The sequence below is a fragment of the Coenobita brevimanus genome, chromosome 110 (genome assembly GCF_032717465.1).
Source record: "Coenobita brevimanus isolate Jiangsu-jjx chromosome 110, ASM3271746v2, whole genome shotgun sequence".
NCBI classification, from domain to species: domain Eukaryota; kingdom Metazoa; phylum Arthropoda; class Malacostraca; order Decapoda; family Coenobitidae; genus Coenobita; species Coenobita brevimanus.
The window spans coordinates 33836562-33857673 of NC_137063.1; the positions used below are offsets into that span (position 1 = coordinate 33836562).

At 41.7% G+C, this 21112-nt stretch overlaps 1 protein-coding gene across 2 annotated transcripts in view; it reads left to right on the forward strand.

Moving 5' to 3' along the window:
• LOC145417478 (uncharacterized) overlaps positions 1–21112 on the forward strand; it is a 60322-nt gene that overhangs the window by 14153 nt on the left and 25057 nt on the right. For both annotated transcript variants that reach the window (XM_080286186.1, XM_080286187.1), the window contains exons 2-3: positions 11143–11199; positions 19695–19886. In XM_080286186.1, the coding sequence (XP_080142312.1) occupies positions 11143–11199; positions 19695–19886 (249 nt within the window). The remainder of the gene's footprint in view (positions 1–11142; positions 11200–19694; positions 19887–21112) is intronic.

Below are 21112 nucleotides of genomic sequence, written 5' to 3' on the forward strand. Positions count from 1 at the left end.
ATCGGTCGATTTCAGCAAACTTGAGAGTAAACATCACCTTCCTCTCCACGTTGCGTTTGCTTCTCGACGAGAAGTCAGCCGTGTACTGCATGAGTTTGTCTCGGGATCTCTTGATATCGAACAAAGTAGATCGGGCCAGGTTGAACTCGTGGAGGATGAGGATAAAAGACCACCCCGCATCTACTTTCTCCAATATCTCACGTTTCTTCTCCAGAGTCAACACCACTCTCTTCCTCTTCTCAGGCGGTGGGGCCATCATCACACACACTAATAAGAGGCCTGAGAGCAGCAGGAGTGCCTGCAGCAGGTAGGGAACCACCACAAAAGCAAGCACGTGGGCAGCCATGACTACGAGCGTGCACTCGCGACGAGAGACAGGCGGAAAGTGGGGAGGATGCAGTGGCGCTCTATCGGACGTCGGAGGAATGACGCGCCACAATAAAGCTGTCCCGCGCCGCTTGCGCCAAGTTCAAATTACGGGCCACTCTCTTCCTCTTCTCAGGCGGCGGGGCCATCATCACACACACTAATAAGAGGCCTGAGAGCAGCAGGAGTGCCTGCAGCAGGTAGGGAACCACCACAAAAGCGAGCACGTGGGCAGCCATGATGACGAGCGTGCACTCGCGACGAGACAGGCGGAAAGTGGGAAGGATGCAGCGGCGCTCTATCGGACGTCGGAGGAATGACGCGCCACAACAAAGCTGTCCCGCGCCGCGTGCGCCAAGTTCAAATTACGGTCAGGAAAAATTCGTCCCCCCCCCCTTTCCCCCGGTGAATTTTTTGCGGTTTTCGGACCATCTTGGGAATATTGGATCCCGGGACAATTATGTCCGGTTGGGGGGGGGGGGGGTTCGGATATTAGAGGGATTACTTTGGGTAGTGTGATGCGTAAGGATGGAGGTTTGGAGGGTTAAGTGCTTGAAAGGGTACAGCAGGGAAGAAAGGTTGCTGGTTCCTTGAAAGCAGTGATAAGAAACAGGGAAGTGAGGATGGAAGTGAAAAAGTTACTACATGACAGTATTGTGATACCAACTCTAACGTACGGTAGTGAAGCTTGGACGTTGTTGGAAGGACACAAGTCAAGAGTGAGAGCAGTGGAAATGAGTTATTTAAGAGGAGCCTGTGGAGTCACATGGAGAGACAGGCTGATGAATGAGGATATAAAGGAGCGTTGTGGTGTGGATGTGATAGGAAGCGTTATGAGGAACACACTGAGGTGGTTTGGCCATGTGGAAAGGATGGAGGGTGAAAGACTGACGAAGAGAGTGTATGTGAGTGAGGTGGAGGGGGGAAGAGGGAGGGGGAGGCCGAGGATGAGATGGAGGGTTGGGGTAGAGAGGTATATGAGAGGGGGGTGTGAGTTGGGAGCGGGGCAGTGAAATGGCGGGGGACGGGGTGACGTGGAGGGGATTTGTTTGTGGCCACCCCAAACGGGATTGAGGCCTCTGGCAATAGATAGATAGAAAATAGGAATTGAAATGCAAGTGTTGATTTGTTGTTGTTGCTGGCACGCTCTCCTGTCCAGGAGTTCTGTTTTACAACAGATGGTTTTTTTTTTTTTTTTTTTTTTTTTTTTTTTCCCCCATAGTATTCTGCTTCTTCCTTTCAGTATTTTTTCTACAGTTTCTACCACATTAACTATATCGTTTTCTTGAATTGTTCCATTTATTTGTTTCTTCACTATTATGTTCTCCGTTATGTCTTCATATGCCTTACAATGAAACAGATGAAGTTGCGTTTCTTCTTCCTCCTTGCTTAATTCACATAGTAAATTTTGTTCATATTTATTTTTGTAGTTTACCAGAACATCAAGCATTCTCGTTCTTAGCATAAGTATAACTTGGTTTTTCAAGATTCATCTTTTCTAACCTAACCTAACCTAAATACAGTATTCTATTTCCTCTTCTGCTGCTTCTTTAATTTTGTTTCCTCATCTCATTTCAGCTTTGATTTCTTCTCTATTCTTTTCTTGTACCTTACTTTATCATTTCCTTTGCCTCATTTTGTTCCATATTTGTTATATTTTCTGCAGTATTATAAAGCCTTTTCAGATCTTGTATTTCATTTTTGTATTCTCCCTCATTTTCCACACTAAGCTGTTTCATGTGTACTTCCATTGCATCCTCATTTCTGTGTTTAGCTCTGTATAATACTCTAACTTTCATGTATTTGTCTTATGTTCCATTTTCATTGATTTTGTTTAATATAGTAGGGAACATTTTGGTGGTGTTCCTGGTAATTTTAACCCCTTCGTTACCGCATCCCCCCCCCCTCCCCTGCTCAGCTACCCCCCTGCCAAACCGTATTTCCCCCAGGCGTGGCTTTTTCGTTGGGTAGTATTTATTTTATCATTACATCGTTTCTATTTGCTTTATTTATTTTTGTATTGGTTAGTAGATATTGACCACGAGATGTGTTTATGATGTTAAAATAATGTACATGACAATATTGCATGTCTACCCAACTGATTTAGTAAACATACAATATACAGATAAATATAGTAGATAGAGATATAAATCAATGAATAGGGAGGAGAATAATGATTGTATTATTTACCTTGTAAATATGAAGAAGATCCATGAAGAATGAGGTAGGAGACAGGCAGGTCAAAAGTAGCTGGGTGTGGGGTGATGCGCTTCAAGGCCAAACTGATACCAGAATCAGTATCATTTTCCCCACTACTATTGCTCACTTCACCATCATTCTTGGGCATGTATTTCTCATCAGAGTCACTCACAGTTATGTCAGATTGTGTTTCGTTATCGTCAGACACTTCTAAGTCACTATCCAAGTCAGATTCATTCCCGTAGGACGCCATGGCACAGAAGTAAATCCAAGAGCACTGACACGTTCGGCTGCTTGAAAAACACTACAGCGTGCTCCCACGCACTTTCCCGCAGTACCACCATTGTTGCTGAGTTAGCGACGGTCCCCTTACCAAGAAGCATTATCTGGCTACAGTATATCACGTGTTATAGGCTATTATATATACCAAATTCAAAATATATCTGAGTCATTTTCATAAAACTATGCCCCATGGCAGGGGCATATGGCTGGGGAGTGCGGCATCAGTAACAAAATTGCCTTATGTCATCACACATGGGATCACAAAGCACCCAAACCGAGGAAGAGGAAGCCCAATAGTCCCCTATAATGATCATGAGTACCCTAGTACTCATGATCGTATTCGATTCCGCTGCCGACATTTCATTTTGAGTACGGGGGTACACATTTCGGAAATTCGGTAAAGAAGGGGTTAGTAGTTTTGTTAAGTACTGTACATTGTTTGGATGTCATTAACCTCTTTTTTTTTTTTCTTTTTCTTTTAACTTTTTTTAAGTTTCTGCTCCACACAAGAGTGCTGGTGTTACACATGTGGCAAACAATGTTAATCTTGTTTTAACCCTACTAAGCTTCATTTCCTTTTTATTTATAATACTGATACTCTCATTCATTGCCATTTTTGCTTTAGTCATTTTCCGTGGAAGGTGGTGGCAACCACCATCCATTCATCTGATGTAGTGCTGCCTACTTCTTCCTTAGCCTGTATCATTCTTTTTCTGCCTGCTCTCCTCTCTTCCTATTTCTCCCATCTTTCCTGTCACTTCTTACTGCTTTTTCCTTTACAGGTGGCTTTACATTGGGTGACATGCCAAGTGGTTTCCTGTAAAACCATTTGCAAACGCTGGGTGGTAACCATATAACCAAACCATACATGCTCCATACGTGTCAGCAAGTGGGTTGGTGGAGGGTTAGTGTCCCTCCCCATAAAACAAATAACTCAATGTCAAATGGCCGCCCCGATTATGGCGTCTGGCAATACTGTAGTTAGATATTTTCCGTGGTCACTTTTGTGCTCCTTGCTAGTCTTCTATGGTAGAGTGACAGCCTATCCTATCTTGTATTCAAAATTAGAGGAATCAAGGGACCTTTAGAAATTGGTAGGTTAGTTTGTCAATTACCAAACTCCTCAATTTTCATTACCATTTTTAACTTTCATTACCAAATTTGTAAAGCTAGCATCTGTTCTTCACTAATTATATACACAAGTGGAAATACATGTAATCACTCTTCTTACAATTAAGAGCATGTTGATTATTGTCACGCTATATAGGCTACCAAATTACTCAGAGAGAGCAAACAATCCACCATCTCCTTCCTGTGTATCCTCATACATGTGAAAAATCCATTTGGTATTGTATTATTCTGATTCAATATCAAACGAATTTTTCGTTACCAAATTGGCCCACATTTGGTAATGAAAAATACCAAATGGCAACCCTGATGGGGGAGGGGGGAGGAAGGAAGGGGTGAAGGGACCATGGTGTAGCAGCTGTTCAGTGCCACGCAGCAATTTCAAATTACGGGTGGGGAAAAAAGTCAGATTTTTTCGATTTTTTTGTGGTTTTTGGCCAATTTTGGGAATATTGGATCCCGGGACGAAAATGTCCGGGTATTGGGGATGTCCGGAAATTGGGCGTCCGTATATTATGGAGATTACTGTATACGTATAAAAGGGGGGATGCATTCCAGGACCCCATTGTACGCCCCATTTTACCCCTCCTATTTAGAAGTATGCAGTACACATATACAGTACTATACTGTTGTCTATCTATTTATCTATAGCCCAACGCCCTAATCCCGCAAAGGGTGGCCGCAGACAAAACGCCTCCAAGTTGCTGTCACCCACCATTTGACTACCCTCCCCCCAACTCACCCCCCCCCTCCCTCATATACCCTCTCTACTCCATCCCTCCACCTCATCCTCGGTCTATCCCTCCCTCCACCTCACCTACATACACCCTCTTAGTCAGTCTTTCATTCTCCATTCTCTCCAATGTCCGAACCACCTCAGTGTATTTCTCCTAATCTTCTCAACCACATCCACATCCACCCCACAACGTTCCTTCACTTCTTCATTCGTCAACATGTCTCTCCATGTCACTCCACATGCTCCTCTCAAGTAACTCATTTCTACTGCTCCCACTCGTGACTTGTTCCCCTCTTGCAAGGTCCACCCCTCGCTTCCATATGTCAGGGTATGGATCATAATACTATCATGCAGTAACTTCTTAACTTCCATACCCACCTCCCTACTCCTCATCACTGCTTTCAGTGAACCAACAACCTTTCTTCCCTGCTGTACCCTTTCACACACTTCATCCCCCAAAGTTCCATCCTTACTCATCACATTACCCAAGTACTTGAATGCACTCACATTCTCCATATCCTCACCATCCAACCTTACTGTACATTCTGTGACTTCATTCCTCTCAGACACCATAACTTTACTCTTGTTTACATTAACTTTCAGATTCCTCCTCCTACACACTGTCCCAAATTCATTCACCAAACCCTGCAACTCCCAATCATCTTCACTCAACAATACTGTATCATCAACAGACAGTAACACTGGAATCTTCCAAATCTCACCCTCATTCATCAGAGCCACCCCCACATCCACTGCCCTACCTTGCACCTCTTTTACAACGCCATCCATGTATATATTAAACAGCCATGGAGACATCACACAATCCTGTTTCAGTCCCACATTGTGATCAAAGAACTCACTCAGCTCGCCATCCACTCACACCGTAGCCCTAGCTCCTTCGTACATACTCTTCACAGCACTCAACAATTTCCCCTCCACTCCATATAATCTTAATACCTTCCACATACCTTGCCTATCTGTTCTGTCATAAGCTTTCTCCAAGTCCATGAAGGCAACATACACTTTCTTTCCCTTCTCTAGATACTTCTCCACTAAACATCTTAGAACAAATATCTGATCTACACACCTTTTCCCTTCCTAAATCCCCCTTGTTCTTCTCCAACTAGCTCCTCTGTCATATGCCTAACCCTATCAATGAGTATTCTACCTTATATTTTACCAGTCACACTAAGAAGGCAAATACCCCTATGGTTACCACATACTTCTCTTTCCCCTTTTCCTTTGTATAAAGGAACAATTATACCTGATTTCCAATCCTCTGGAACTCTTCCCTTTTCCCAAGTCAATCTACATAACTTCCATATCCACTCCACAACAATCTCACCCCCATACCTCAGCATTTCACCACACACTCCATCAATTCCTGGGGCCTTTCCCAACTTGATCTTCTTTGCTTCCACTACTTCTGCCTTACTGATCTCTTCCTCCCTCCTCTCATCTCTTCTCCCAGCCATTCCCCAACCACTTATAATACTCGCACTGCTCTCACTCTCTACATTCAACAAATCCTCAAAGTGTTTCTTTCATCTCAGTTTCTCTCTTCTCCACCAACCATCTATTATTCCTATCTTTCACTCCCCTATTATTTCCCCTTTCACACTGCCTTACTTTCTATACCTCCTTCCAAAACAATTTCTTACTCTCCCTCCATTTCACACTCAGATTCCTCCCAAACTCTTCATCCACTTTCTTCTTACTCTCCTTCACCAGTCTCTTCACCTTCCTTCTCCTGCTCACATATACCTCTCTCTTTTCTCTCATCTTCTCCCCTACCTCTACTCGCTGACCATTCACTATATGCCTTCTTCTTTTGTTCTACAGCTCGTTTCACCTCATCATTCCACCATGCTGTCCCTTGCACACCCTTGCATCTCCTCCTCACTCCACAAACCACCTCACACGCTGCGCCTATCTCTTCCGTGAATATCTTACATACGTCTTCCACCCCTTCCATCTGCTCTAGCTCATACCTTCCCAGTCTTTCTTCCACTATGTTCTTATACTCTGCCATTCTCTCACTACCTTGCAAATTCTCCTCTCTTCTCACAGGAGCTGTTTCCTCCTGTCTTCCCCTATGTCTCCTCAACCATTTTCTTTGCAGCTTTATCTTGGCCATCACTAAGTGATGGTCTGAGACTCCATTCCCCCACCCTCTCCAAACTCATGCATCCAACACTTGTCTTCTCATTCACTCATCCACACACACACATAGTCTATCATTGCCTTTCGTTCAACAAGTTCACCATCCATCCGTCTCATTACTTTTCGTGTATACAATTGTACAGACATAAAAAAATAGAACATACGACTAATTACTGTAGTACTAGTACATTATAGTTAAATATAGACCTGTGCTGCAGCTGGAGATTCGTGTCGTTGATGTGGTGCTAAGTCACATGGTGGGACCCTATTGCTCCTCTGATACTTCCTCGACTGATGCAGGTGTTTCTGAAGCTGTTGATGGTCCAATTTTCCTCTCCAGAGTCAGAGTATGGTGTTGTTTCTTCTTGGCAGCTGGTTCTTCGGATGCTGGAGATGATGCAGGGCACTTAGGAGGCATGGCGAAAATACGAAACGAGGAAGAACAGTGAAAAACTGCATAACTTACAGCGAAGCTGAGAGGAGAGGACGGACGTTACTCGACTGAGAAACGTGTGAAAATGTGTTTACGAGAGAGGGTTTAGTTCGTTTTCTTGCTGCAAGCGAGCACAGCACTGTGCAGTGCGCCCATTTTGAATTTTTCATATTTCTTCTCATATTGTTTTTGTACCATCAAGACATACTTTCGTATTGTGGAATTTGTCCTACATTCATCGCTTTTGTACTATCAGAAATTCGTACATCGAGTTTTTGTATTTTGAGGACTCACTGTACACAAAGACTTTACATTGTAATGGTATCATATGACAGGTTATGAGTGTTCAGTTCTAGAAATCAGTTCAAGAAATTAATTCTGACAAAATATAATGTTTATGGTAATATATTCATACAATATTTATTCAGACTAATTGCCACTGTCATCTCTGCTGTCCATGTTCAGTTTGAACGTGTTTTGACAGCTTGCTTGGACCCTGCATTTGCAGAAGTCTGAGCACGGAAGTGTAATTTTTGTGCATGGACAGTGTGTCATATTGCAGCCGCTTATGCAGCCACAGTTGACGAGATTAAGAACTTCATCTGGTGCACCTAACTGTCCAGGTAGAGCATACTTTGGTCACAGTTCTTGTCCATTCATTTCCCAGCCATGCTGCAGAGGGTCCAAATTGGGTGGCGAAACCATGCCTGCTGATTTCCACAAAGCTGTTTGGAAATGGGGTCACTCACTATGTAGCTTAAATGCACCTTGAGTAGGTGGCAGGCTGCTCAACTTTGGTGGTACGTGTCGTTTACCAGCAATTTTTGAAAATATTAGCATGCATGTGGCCTGGTGAGATCTCTGGCTCCTACCCACATAACATGGCTGGAAATTTCAAACAAGAGCTAGTGCCATCATCTGGTGATGCTGTAGGTTCAACAGGACATTCAAAGATATCTGTAGGCATGTTGCTTGACTAGTCACAGCACCTGTTACAATGTTGCCAGTCATTGCTGTTTCCAGTGTGCAATCAAGCATAGGTAATATTGCTGCAAGAATTGGCAAGAGCATTTGGCTACAATCACTACAGTAATAACATTGGACATTGATAGGCGGGTGTAATAAGATTTCATATTAGTTTTCTGGCATTCTGCTCTGATGTTTTTGGCCAAACTTGTGATGACTCGTACATTGCATTCATCCTCAGTGTCATCTACAAAATGAAGTTGATTTGCTGCTTTACCCCAAAACACCAAGATTGATGCCACACCAGGAGAGGACAAAACAATCAATTCAGGATGCAGTTTCTTCTTTAAGAGGGAACACCTTAAGTGCTGTTTTCCTCCTAGTTCAGTGTACAAATTATACAGATCAACACTATTCCAAATGCATTGTTTGTGGCAATTTGTTTGACCAGATTGTCTAGTGCACTGTCACCTGCATGATTAGAAGTGGACTCAGTTGGACTGTTGGTGAAAAATTTAGCAAGACGGTCTTTGTGGTAACAGGCGTCTGCTGCATGAAGATCGGTCAAAGCACAATTAACTCCGAATGTCACATCTTTTGCCCAGGCATCATTTCTTTCACTTTCCCACCTTAGAATGACTCCTTTTGATGTGGTCTTTTCGACATCAGCATTTCTACAAACATATGCTTCTCTCCAACGACATGGATTCTTTGCAGGGCTTTCCACTGAGCGTTTCTGACCACAATACAAACAGTTTTCAAGGAAGTTAAATGCATGACTTCCTCTCAGTCTTTTACTACTTGTGCCATCAGCTGGCAGCAATTTTCGCTTTTTTAGAAATCGCTGTATATGATTCCTTGAGCAGTAAGTGCTGATGCAAGTCTTGTGACAGGTGAATTGTGTAACACCTTCTGCAACACTTTCACTCAAACCATCACCATGTTGATGACTCGCTTCATTCAGACTCTGAATTCATGAAGACTGGATAAGCTTCGGCTTCTTACTATGATATTATGCAGTCCATCACTGCAAGAAAGACAGAGACAAATATTTACCAGCCTGATAATACGAATTCAATTTTGAATGCAGGTATAAATTATAGTGTCTTTAGTTTTTAGTAAAATACAGTAATGACCTATCTATCTATCTATTGCCAGACCTATTTTGTAATAATAAGTAATAATTTATCTATTGCCAGATGCCATAATCCTGTAAGGGGTGGCCATTTGACTTCGAGTTATTTGTTTTACAGGGAGGGGCACTAACCCTCCACCAACCCACTTGTTGACACGTAGGGAGCACGTATGGTTTGGTTATATGGTTACCACCCAGCGCTGTAAATGGTCTCTTGGCTTATAGGAAACCACTTGGCTTGTCACGCAATGTAAAGACACCTGTAAAGGGAAGAAAAGCATTAAGAAGTGACAGGAAAGATGGGAGAAATGGGGAGAGAGGAGGGCAGGCACAGAAAAAGATTGATAAAGGCTAAGGAAGAAGTAGGCAGCACTACGTCAAGTGAGTGGATGCTGGTCGCCACCACCTACCACTAGTGAAGTGTAAAATTAAATGAATTTAACAGAATTCCATAAAACTTTGTCAGTCTTAGCAGAGTTCTTCTTCTAGTTAGGTATAAAAGGAGGTAGCCAATACCTGTTACCATGATTTTATATACCTGCTTTAAAGAGATGTTTACAGAAACGTTCAACTTTTATCCTCTGGCACTCATCACATTTGAAATCAGCAGGTCGAAATTGTCTAAAACCAGTGTTTAAAAAAAAAGAAAAAAAAAGTAAAAGTGCAAGGTTCATTAAAAAATCTTTTCTAGCCTGGACTATAGCGCGTTCCATTGCTTGAGTTGAGATCCAAGGAAATCATTTTTCTCATTGGGGGAGTTAAGGTCCCTTTTTAGGTTATGCAGCTCTACCAGACTGATGAAGTGTGACTCCTTGCTCTCTAAATCTTCTTGAAAGTCGGCATGCATGCAACACTCCTCACTAGATTCTTATTCACTTGTGGCACTTAATGGACGATCTGGAACTGGAAGCTCAGGGCCATGGGATGCTTGCCTTAGAGAAGGTATATGAGGATACCTGATCTTGGACCGAGTTTTCACCTAATTCCCTTTGGTGTTAGTGAGGCAAAAGTAGCAGTCAGGACAGTGATTATTTGGTTTGCACTAAACCATTGGTACAGCGAAAGGCATACCTGATGGCCATTTTGTGTGGTTTACACCGAGCTTGCATGCAGTCAGGGATGCCCACTTCTTGTTTTGATTACCATCATGACATTTGAAGTAATATTTGTAAGCACTTTTAACATTCCATGTAATTGGTCTCTTCAGGCTTTCAGGTGTAAAGATCCCACAGGTGTAGCAGAGTCTGGTGCATTTATACAGTTGCGATGCTTCATTGCTTGCCAACACAGATCAAGGCACTGTAACAGGAAAGAAGAGTTGAAATGGAATAATAGCAAATATAAGATTACCATTGCATACATTGGTTGGGGGGGGGGGGAAGGTGGGAAAACTTTACCCGACTTTCGGCTGTGGCTGATTCACTTTGAATTGCTTAATATTTTATGAGTCAGGTACTCAGCTGAAACTGATATAACCTTCAAATTACTAGCTGAATGCAACTTTACAAGGTACATTATGTCTATCTCTATAATTGGAGTCGATTTGGATTTTCCAACACGAGCAGATTTTCCTACGGTATAATGGTTCTCGAAAACTAGACGTGCTGGCAAGAATTGGATTTCATATTCGAAATTTACTGGTTCATGTTGCTTTAGAGTCACCTAAAAATGTACTAGAACCACACGTTAAATTTAGTTGACCAGTGTTTTTGATTCAGTGTTTTCTTTTTGCAGAACCAGAGGAGGCTGAACCCATTAAGGATGTAGAGGAGGCAGCACCAGCTGCTGAGGGTGAGTTGGTGATTTGGTTAATACTCCAAGCTCTGCTGGATGTGAACATGGTGATTCAGGGTGATGGGTAATGAATGGTCATTTTGTTAAGTCAGTCACAACTATGTAGCCTGATCTGGTGCATTGGATTGTGCTTGACTGATTGTCTTCATTGATATGTAACCTGTCCTGTTTAAACACAGTGTACTGTATGTAACTATCTGGTGTTATAGCGAGGTACTTTATTGCTGTAACCCAGCACCATAGCTGTTACGATAGGTGCCATTCAGTGTCAGTCATCTCTGGTCGTACAAAACTGGTGTACGCCAGCATATGTAGAGTATGTATTAATTTGTGATTATAGATGTCACTCAGTATCTCTTATCTGGCCATACAATGCTGGTATATACCAGCATTCAGTGTCTGTAGAGACTAGAGTTTGTGTTAACAGTGCATATCTAGTCACTCTTTGTCTGCTTCTATAGATGTCATTCAGTATCTCATTTGGCAGTATAGTACTGGCATAAACCAACAATCAGTATGAACCTGTGTTATCTGGCTGTATATCTTTGTATTGGTATCATTTAATTACTGTATATAGTACAGAACCTATTTTTCCTGTTTGATTGTGTATCCCAGCATCCTAGTAAGAGATTTTTCTGTATATGTGACTTGCCTATTGTATCCAGACATGTCATATCTGATACTGTAACTTGGCATCTTATGCAGGGCTGCTGTGGCAAGTTTACATCTGTAATTTAGCCTGACTGCATGTATGGGTAAACTGCAGCCTAATTGCTTTCCTCATTAATCATTCTGCCTTTTGCTTGCTAGACTGTAGACCTTCCCTTCATTATGTAGTGTAACCAGATGTATCAGGTTCTGTAACTTGACATCTTCTGCAGGACAGTTATGACAATTTTACAGAATTTATCCTGACTGCATTTAGATACCTACCCTAAACATTTAGTGGGTAAACTGCAGCCCATAACTTTGCCTTCCTCACATTCACTTGGCCTTTTCCTTGCTAGTCTGTAAACCTTCTCTTCATTATCAAATTTGTTACTGCTTTGGCGAGCAACAGTATACCACAGTAGTTGTCTATAAATAATATTCCTACCTGTAAAGCTGATTTTCTAGTTTTATTCTGTTTATAGGATTTGTTACCTTTAATGCTAGGAAAACCAAGTACATTAAAACCTCGATATAACAACTTAGACCGGAATTCTCTTTTATTAGAATTAAGAAGCCACCGGACTAAATTCTTATATATCAGAAAAAGTCCCATAAAATCAGAAGCAGTTTGGTCTGCTTGACCACTTCAGCTATGTTCACCACAATAAGGTAAATATATGACTTGTTTAACAGTGTACAGTACAGTATTATTATATATAAAATAATATACCATTTGATTATTGTGGTAAATGTATATTATAGTGCAGTACTGCAGTGGTAGTGAAAACAGTTTAAAAACCATTGGCATGATCCAGACTAATGTCCGATTACATCGGAAAAAGTCCGGGTTAACAGAGGGAAGTTCAGATGTATTCATTGGAATCTCGTTTTTTTCAGAATGGCTTGGGGCCCCAATTAATATATTGCGGGAGGTTACACTTATACAATTTACCAGTAAACAGATATTGCCTGATTCCTGTATTATCGTCAGTTCTACATATATTCTTATCTTTAAATTCTTGGTGTTTCACTAAACAATGTCCTCAACTGGACCTCTCATGTTAGATCACTTGCTAAAACCACTTCAGAGAAACTTGGAATATTGTACAGAGTCCGAAACTTCTTCACTGATGAGCAGTTAGCTATAATTTACAAGAGTCATGAGCTCTCTCAGCTGGAGTATTGCCCACCTGTGTGGAGTGGATGTGGAGAGGTTGCACTAAAACAAATGGACAAAATTCCGAACAAAGCTGTCAGAATTATTAATAACTCTGCAGTTACAAATGTGCTACCTATATCTCCCCTAGAAGTAAGGAATGTTGCCTCGCTTGCATTATTTTGCAGGTACAGCAATATCAATTATCAATTGTTGCAGTATCTGGCCCAACGCAATGTGGCGCTGCTAGCTCGGTTCTTTGAAAGGAATATCCGGTGAAATTAATATTTGGTGCTGAAACATGACATAACCGGCAGTTCTCTGCAATATCCAGCGTTGAGGTGTATCAACCGGCTGATAAAGAGTAGCCAGCCAGCACAGTATTAGTGTATTGTGCCATTACTTTATTGTATTTTATGCTTAATTTTCATCTTTTACTCATGGGAAGTTTTTTAGGATAGAGATTTTAGATGGATAGTAAAGCAATATCCATCGATGCCGAATAGTGAGCTGATGGGGGTTACTATGTATTATCTGGTATTTTACTTTAATTGGTGTAGGGCTTGGCTGAATTACACAGAATAATCGAGAGTGCTTTTATACCGTAGCAAATGCTCAGATGAAGTTGCATTGATCTTGTCACCTCTCCACACCTTCCCCCCACACTACACGGGTGTCTGGTGGTGCTTATGACTGGACTGTCACACTGCCATATTGCAGAGCCTCTGCCTCTCAGAATTCTTTTATTCTCCGAACTGCATCTATGTGTAACTAGCTTCTTCAGAGTGGTTTCCCCCAAAACTTAAGCCTACAGCTGTTCAAGTCGAACTGTTGCAGATTTTTTAGTTATTTGTTTTTCCTTCATGGACTTGGAGAAAGCTTATGACAGAATAGATAGGAAAGGTATGTGGAAGGTATTAAGAATATATGGAGTGGAGGGGAAATTGCTGAGTGCTGTGAAGAGTATGTACGAAGGAGCTAGGGCTACGGTGCGAGTGGATGGTGAGCTGAGTGAGTTCTTTGATCTCAATGTGGGACTGAAACAGGGGTGTGTAATGTCTCCATGGCTGTTTAATATATATATATGGATGGGGTCGTAAAGGAGGTACAAGGTAGGGCAGTGGATGTGGGGGTGGCCTAATGAATGAGGGTGAGATTTGGAAGCTTCCGGTGTTGCTGTTTGTTGATGATACAGTATTGTTGAGTGAAGATGAATGGGAGTTGCAAGGTTTGGTGAATGAATTTGGGACAGTGTGTAGGAGGAGGAAGCTGAAAGTTAATGTAAACAAAAGTAAAGTTATGGTGTTTGAGAGGAATGAAGTCACAGAGTGTGCAGTGAGGTTGGATGGTGAGGATATGGAGAATGTGAGTGCATTCAAGTACTTGGGTAGTGTGATGAGTAAGGATGGAACTTTGGGGGATGAAGTACGTGAAAGGGTACAGCAGGGAAGGAAGGTTGTTGGCACACTGAAAGCAGTGATGAGAAATAGGGAGGTGAGTATGGAAGTTAAGAAGTCACTGCATGATGGTATTGTGATCCCTACCCTGACGTATGGAAGCGAGGCGTGGACCTTGCAAGAGGGGAAGAAGTCAAGAGTGAGAGCAGTGGAAATGAGTTACTTGAGAGGAGCATGTGGAGTGACATGGAGGGACAGGTTGACGAATGAAGTGAAGGAACGTTGTGGGGTAGATGTGGATGTGGTTGAAAAGATTAGGAGAAATACACTGAGGTGGTTTGGACATGTGGAGAGGATGGAGAATGAAAGACTGACTAAGAGGGTGTATGTAAGTGAGGTGGAGGGAGGGGTAGACCGAGGATGAGGTGGAGGGATGGAGTTGAGAGGTATATGAGGGAGGGGGGGTGAGTTGGGGGGAGGGGAGTCAAATGGTGGGTGACAGAGTGACTTGGAGGAATTTTGTCTGCGGCCACCCTTTGTGGGATTAGGGCGTCGGGCTATAGATAGATAGATAGATAGTTTTTCCTTCCTCTGTTCATCTTGTTGGGGGGGGGGGAGAATATGGGGAGGAGCACTGATGCTCCGCCAACCCACTTTTTGACATGTAGGGAATACATGTGGTTTGGTTATATGGTTACCACCTAGCATAGTAAATGGTTTCTTGACTTACAGAAAATTGTTTGACTTGTCACTCAGTGGAAAGCCATCTGAATAGGGGAGGGGGGAGAATGAAAGCACAGTAATAAAAAGTGACAGGAAAGATGGAAGAAATAGGAAGAGAAGAGGGCAGACACAGAAAAAGAATTATAAATATGAAGCATGAAGTAGGTAACACAACATCAGGTGAGTTGATGATGTTTGTCACCTCCTACCACCATCACCAAAATTTTTTGCAATAGCTAGCCAAAGTAAGATTTGCAAGTAGCAACTAAATTCAGCACAAAAACCCATGAAGTTCGAGACAACCAATAATATTCAAATTGTATATGTTATGTATTACGGTATATTCATTTTACTGAAGATTAATGGAAAGGAATGAAAAACAAATTCTCAAACTCGTGTACCATCGAAAGTAAACTTTAAGCCTAAGTCATACCTTTGATAGAACACCAGTGTGTTCTTGCCTAATTGTATCTTTACAGGAATGAGTTAGGCTCATACTGTCCTCTGTATTAAACCATTTTTATCATACATATCCTTAAAGTTATGATTTGTTTTGGCACACAGTGTTTCATTTGGTAGTGCATTCCACTGGATAGTTGCCCTGTTTGGGAAACTAAATTTCCTTATGTCTTTATCACCTCTCTTTTTATGTTTTTTGCAGCATCCTCTTTCTAATATTTCCCCATAGGTTGTATACTCATTTATGTCTATTTTCTCCTTCCCTGATATTGATTTATATATCATAATCATGTCTCCTCTTTTCCTTCTCTCCTGTAGTGTTGGCAGATTAAGTTTTTCAAGTCTTGCTTTGTAGCTTAGATCCCTTAACCCGTGGATTGCACAATTACCCTTTTTTATCCCACCCTGTGGTATGCAAAAAATGAAGTTTTTTTTTTTTTTTTTTTTTTTTTTAATAATAATAAACTTGATAAACATCCAGGGCATCATCTGGTGGGTGGGGGGGGAATCTCTCTCTTTCCATCTTTGCATAAGGCCATGTATAAGTTTACATAGGGGAGTAGTGGGGAAGAAAAAAAAAAGTTGTGTATTATAAACTTGAAGATAAACATCCAGGGAATCATCTGGTGAAAAGAATAAATCTCTCTCTCCGTCTTTGCATTGCATCATGTGTAAATTTGCATAGGGGTGGAGTAGTTTGCGTTGATGCACGGCCAGCACAGCCTGAGCTGTGGCTCGCAATCCACGGGTTAAGCTTGGTACCCATCTTGTAACGGCTGTTTAAACTTTTTCAGTCTTATCTATGTGTTTCTTGAGATGAGGATTCCAGATTACTGATGCATACTCCAGGGTTGGTCTGATGAATGATATTATCTTTCTCAGCATGTCTTCATTTATGTATGTGAATGCTGTTCTCATATTTGTGTGTGTGTGTGGTAAGTTTGCCACTCAACTCACAGGTTCCTACTTGCCTGCCTGCCACAGTTCCTTGACAGTACTGTCAGGGTATTGTTTTTGTACTGAATTTCATTATATCGAGTGTTATAATATTATGTCCTAAATATTCCTCGTGTTTTAGTTCAAGCATTTTACCATCTAAGGCAGTGAATGGGATGTAAGGTACAACCATATTTTGGAAAAAATAATAATTACAATCTTAGTTCACACAAAAAATAGTAGAGAAATAAGTGCTAGAAGACTCATAGGAGTCTAGGGCTATTGGGTAAAACAAGCATTCATTTATTTTTCATCCATACTCAGCTGATTCCGATACAGTTCTGCTTATCGGATAATTTTCTCCTGATACATATTCAGTTGTTAATCCTCTCAGGAACCTGGCCAGCGCACACTTATTTCTCCTCCCAATTTCGGCCAGCCAGATATTTCCCCTTGCGTTGAAAGTACTGTTTATACTTTTTATTACAGAACAGGCCCTAATGCAGATACCAATTACTGTTTTTAGTTGTGTTGGAAAGCCAAAAGGTGTAGCTTTCTTTTATTCTTGGGCTGTAAATTTGTAAACTTTTAAATTTATGTAGAAATAAGCATTTGAATACCATAATGCGTTCATTTACAAAGAAATTGGAACTTTTTGAGGAATTAATATATCGTTATATTAAATACAATCCTTCCATCTGTTTGATGCCAAAGTATTATACACATATTATGCGGTCTTTGAGTAATTAAGTGTGTAAATCTATCTATCTATTGCCAGACTCCTTAATCTCTCATATGGGGTGGCCACAAACAAATCGCCTCCAAGTCACCCTGTCCTCCGCCATTTCGCTACCCTTCTCCCAATTCACACCCCTCTCTCTCATATACCTCTCCACTCCATCCCTCCATCTCATCCTTGGCCTTCCCCTCCCTCTCTCCCCCTCCACCTTACTCACATTCTGTTGTCAGTCTCTCACTCGTCATCCTCTCCACATGGGCAAACCACTTCAATGTGTTTCTGCTAATGCTTACTATCACATCCACACCACAATGCTCCTTCACATCCTCATTTGTCAGTCTGTCTCTCCATGTGACTCCACAGGCTCCTCTTAAATAACTCATTTCCATTGCTCTCACTCTTGACTTGTGTCCCTCCAACAATGTCCAAGCTTCACTTTCATACATCAGAGTCGGTATCACAAGACTGTCATGTAATAACTTTTTCACTTCTTTGCTCACTTCCCTATTCCTTATCACTCCCTTCAAGGAACCAGCAACCTGTCTTCCTTGTTGTACCCTTTCAAGCACTTCACCCTCCAAACCTCCATCCTTACTCATCACACTACCCAAGTACTTAAACGTACTCACATTTTCCAATTCCTCACCATCCAACCTCGCTGTACATTCACTGACTTCACCTCTCTCGAAGACCACAGCTTTACTTTTTCCTACATTCACCTTTAAATTCCATTTCTTACACTCCCAAACTCATCCACCAATCCTTGCAGCTCCCCTTCGTCTTCACTTAACAACACTGTATCATCTGCAAACAACAGTACAGGAAGTTTCCAAACACTGCCCTCTCTCATTAGGACCACTCCAACATCCACTGCTCTACCTTGTATTTCTTTTATAACCCCATCCATAGATTGAACAACCATGGAGACATGACACATCCCTGTTTCAACCCAACCTTCAAATAGAAAATCTCACTCAGTTCACCATCCACACGCACTGCAGCCTTAGCACCTTCTTACTCTTCACAGCATTCAACAACTTCCCATCTACTCCATATATTATTACTACTTTCCACAATCCTTGTGTATCCACCCTATCATATGCTTTCTCCAAATCCATGAAAGCCGCATACGACATCTTTCCCTTCTCTAGACACTTTTCCACTAAAGATCTAAGAATGAATATCTGATCTACACAACCTCTTCCCTTCTTAAAGTCTCCCCGTTCTTCTCCAACTAATTCCTCTGTTATTTCCCTAACTCTTATCAATAAGTATCCTACTGTATACTTTTCTTATTACACTAAGAAGACAAATGCCCCTATGGATACCTTTTTCCCCTTTCCCTTTGTACAGGGGAATGATTATAGACAAATGCCCCTATGATTACCACACACTTCTTTTTCCCCTTTCCCTTTGTACAAGGGAATAATTATACCTTACTTCCAATCATCCGGGACTTTACCTTCCTCCCAGTCCAATCTGCACATCTTACACATCCGTTCTACTACTATCTCTCCCCCATGCTTCAGCATTTCACCACACAGTCCATCAATTCCTGGGGCTTTCCCCATTTTGACTTTCTTCAATGCTTCCACAACTTCCATCCTACTGATTCCTTCCTGTCTTCTCACCTCCCTCCTTCTCCCAGCCATTCCCCAGCCACTTTTACTCGCATTACTTTCATTCTCTATGTTCAACAATTCCCTGAAGTGTTCTCTCTATATGCTCACTTTTTCTCCCTTCTCAACTAGTAAGTGTATAAAGCACATGAAAATTTGCTATGGTACTGTTTTCTGGTCCCAATCAAAGTGAGATTTGTTGTAATACAGTATATTAGCCACAAAAGTAAAAGATTGTCACTTGTGACTTGGACCAGCGAGGCACATGTATACAGTTAGTCACACCACTGCCAGACATACGAGCCTGTAATGCGTATGAAAGCAGAGTAGATACTTTTTCATCCAGTGCTTCATATACGTCTAAATGCGTACAAAAAACCGTGAGGGGGTTAAGTAGATCATATGCGTTAAATGCGTATGAAAACCCTGAGAAGGTTAATTGGCTTTTGCATGCTGATTAGCAGCCTTGTTTGTACTGCTGTTGTACCTAAATAAAAGTGAGCTCTGTTGAAACTAATTTGTTTAAACTGTGCTTATTTTTGTGATGGTAAACTGTTGATATTACTAAAGCCTCATCAACTTCACAAAATTTATTGTGTTGATTGGAGACTTCTAGAGGCAGTCTTTGCCCATGAGTACTTCCAGAAGCAATCTTGTCTCAGAGTGATTCTGGAAATCCTGGTCACTGCCCCCTCCTCCCCTCCCTCCCATACTGTAGAAGTTAATGGCTTTGTGCAGCATCCTTGTTTGGAGTTGCAATGGCCTTGTACTGTAGCTGTGAAGACATATTGTTAATTTACCTTTCTTTGCAGAAGAGACCCAAGAAAATGGAGAGGCAAATGGAGATGCTCAGGTGGAAGAAAATGGTGAAGCTAATGGTGTAGAGGAGGAAGCCAAAGAGGAGAAGGAAGAGGAGCCTACCGAAGAAGCAAAGGAGGAGGAACCAGCCAAGGAGGAAGAGGAAGCAGCAGCAGCTGAGAAGGAGAATGAGCCAGAGCCAGAAGGTACAGTAATACTGTATTTGTACTGTACAGTGCTGGGCAGGTGCGCAAAGCACAATTGCGCACCGTTGCACTTGGTGAATATTGTTTGCGCACCGCACGAGACCATGCGCAATATTGCGCCACACATGAAAAGGCAGGTGTGCAAGCGAAAACTTAGTTGCGCTTGCACAACTAAATTTGCACCTGTCCTGTGGATTGCGCACTGTGCAATCCAAAGGACATATGGTCTTAGGAGCTTCCCGTATGGCTGGACAAGGGTGGGGGGAGACTCAGGCGGGTCATGAGGGTTCTGGGGGAGGCGGGAAGGATGGATGGTAGTAGCATCTTAAAATGCGTCAACAGAGATAATGTATTTTAATATTTTTTAAATTATTATTATTATTAGTAAATAATACTAATTTAAAAATACATTATTTATTAACCCCTCCGTGGTCGAAGGCCCGGAATTTTCCGTGCACCCCAGGCCGATGCTGGGGTAATTTTTTTTAAGTTTCGAAAATTGATTTTTTTTCTTGCCATATTGAAGAGCAAGTTCAGATGCACCTAACAGTGCAAATCCCAGCTTCCTAGATGCATTTTGTGGCTTGCAGTGAAGCGCAGAAGTTGCAGAAATATCGGCAACCAATATCGCCGCCCAGGGGACTGCCAACTGGGCAGGTGTTGTTATTTTTTTTTTGTTACCTCCCAAAACAATGCGAATGGTGCTGAAATGTTATGCATATATGAGATATGATTATGTCGAATGATTTCAGTACATAATCTGTTAGGAATGGCTGGAAAAAAAAATGTTATGAATACATTTTCACCTTTTTGATATAAAATATGTTTATGGTAGTTTCGAGTTTGTTATCATTGTGCCCATGCTTGGGAAAGGGAGCGAAAGAGTTGAATTTTCAGTCCTAAATGAGAAAACTGCGCGTCCTCCAAGGCTAGACTCTGCCACGGGAGAATAAAGCAGAGGGTCAGTCCGATTAGCAATAAGGAAGTTGAGTCGCAACTTCCAGCTCCCTCACGACGAGCATGGCTAAAAATAGAATCGTAATGCAGTTTCAGAACTAAGAATAAGTCTAATTATTACGAATACATATACAAAGCAGAAATAAATACGTTTACGGAGGGGGGAAAATGTATTTTTTCCGTCAAAACATGTTCATCTTTCTCTGTCATTGTACGTTCATCTTTGTCATTTTACCATGTTATTTTCACAATATATATTGCTGTCTTGT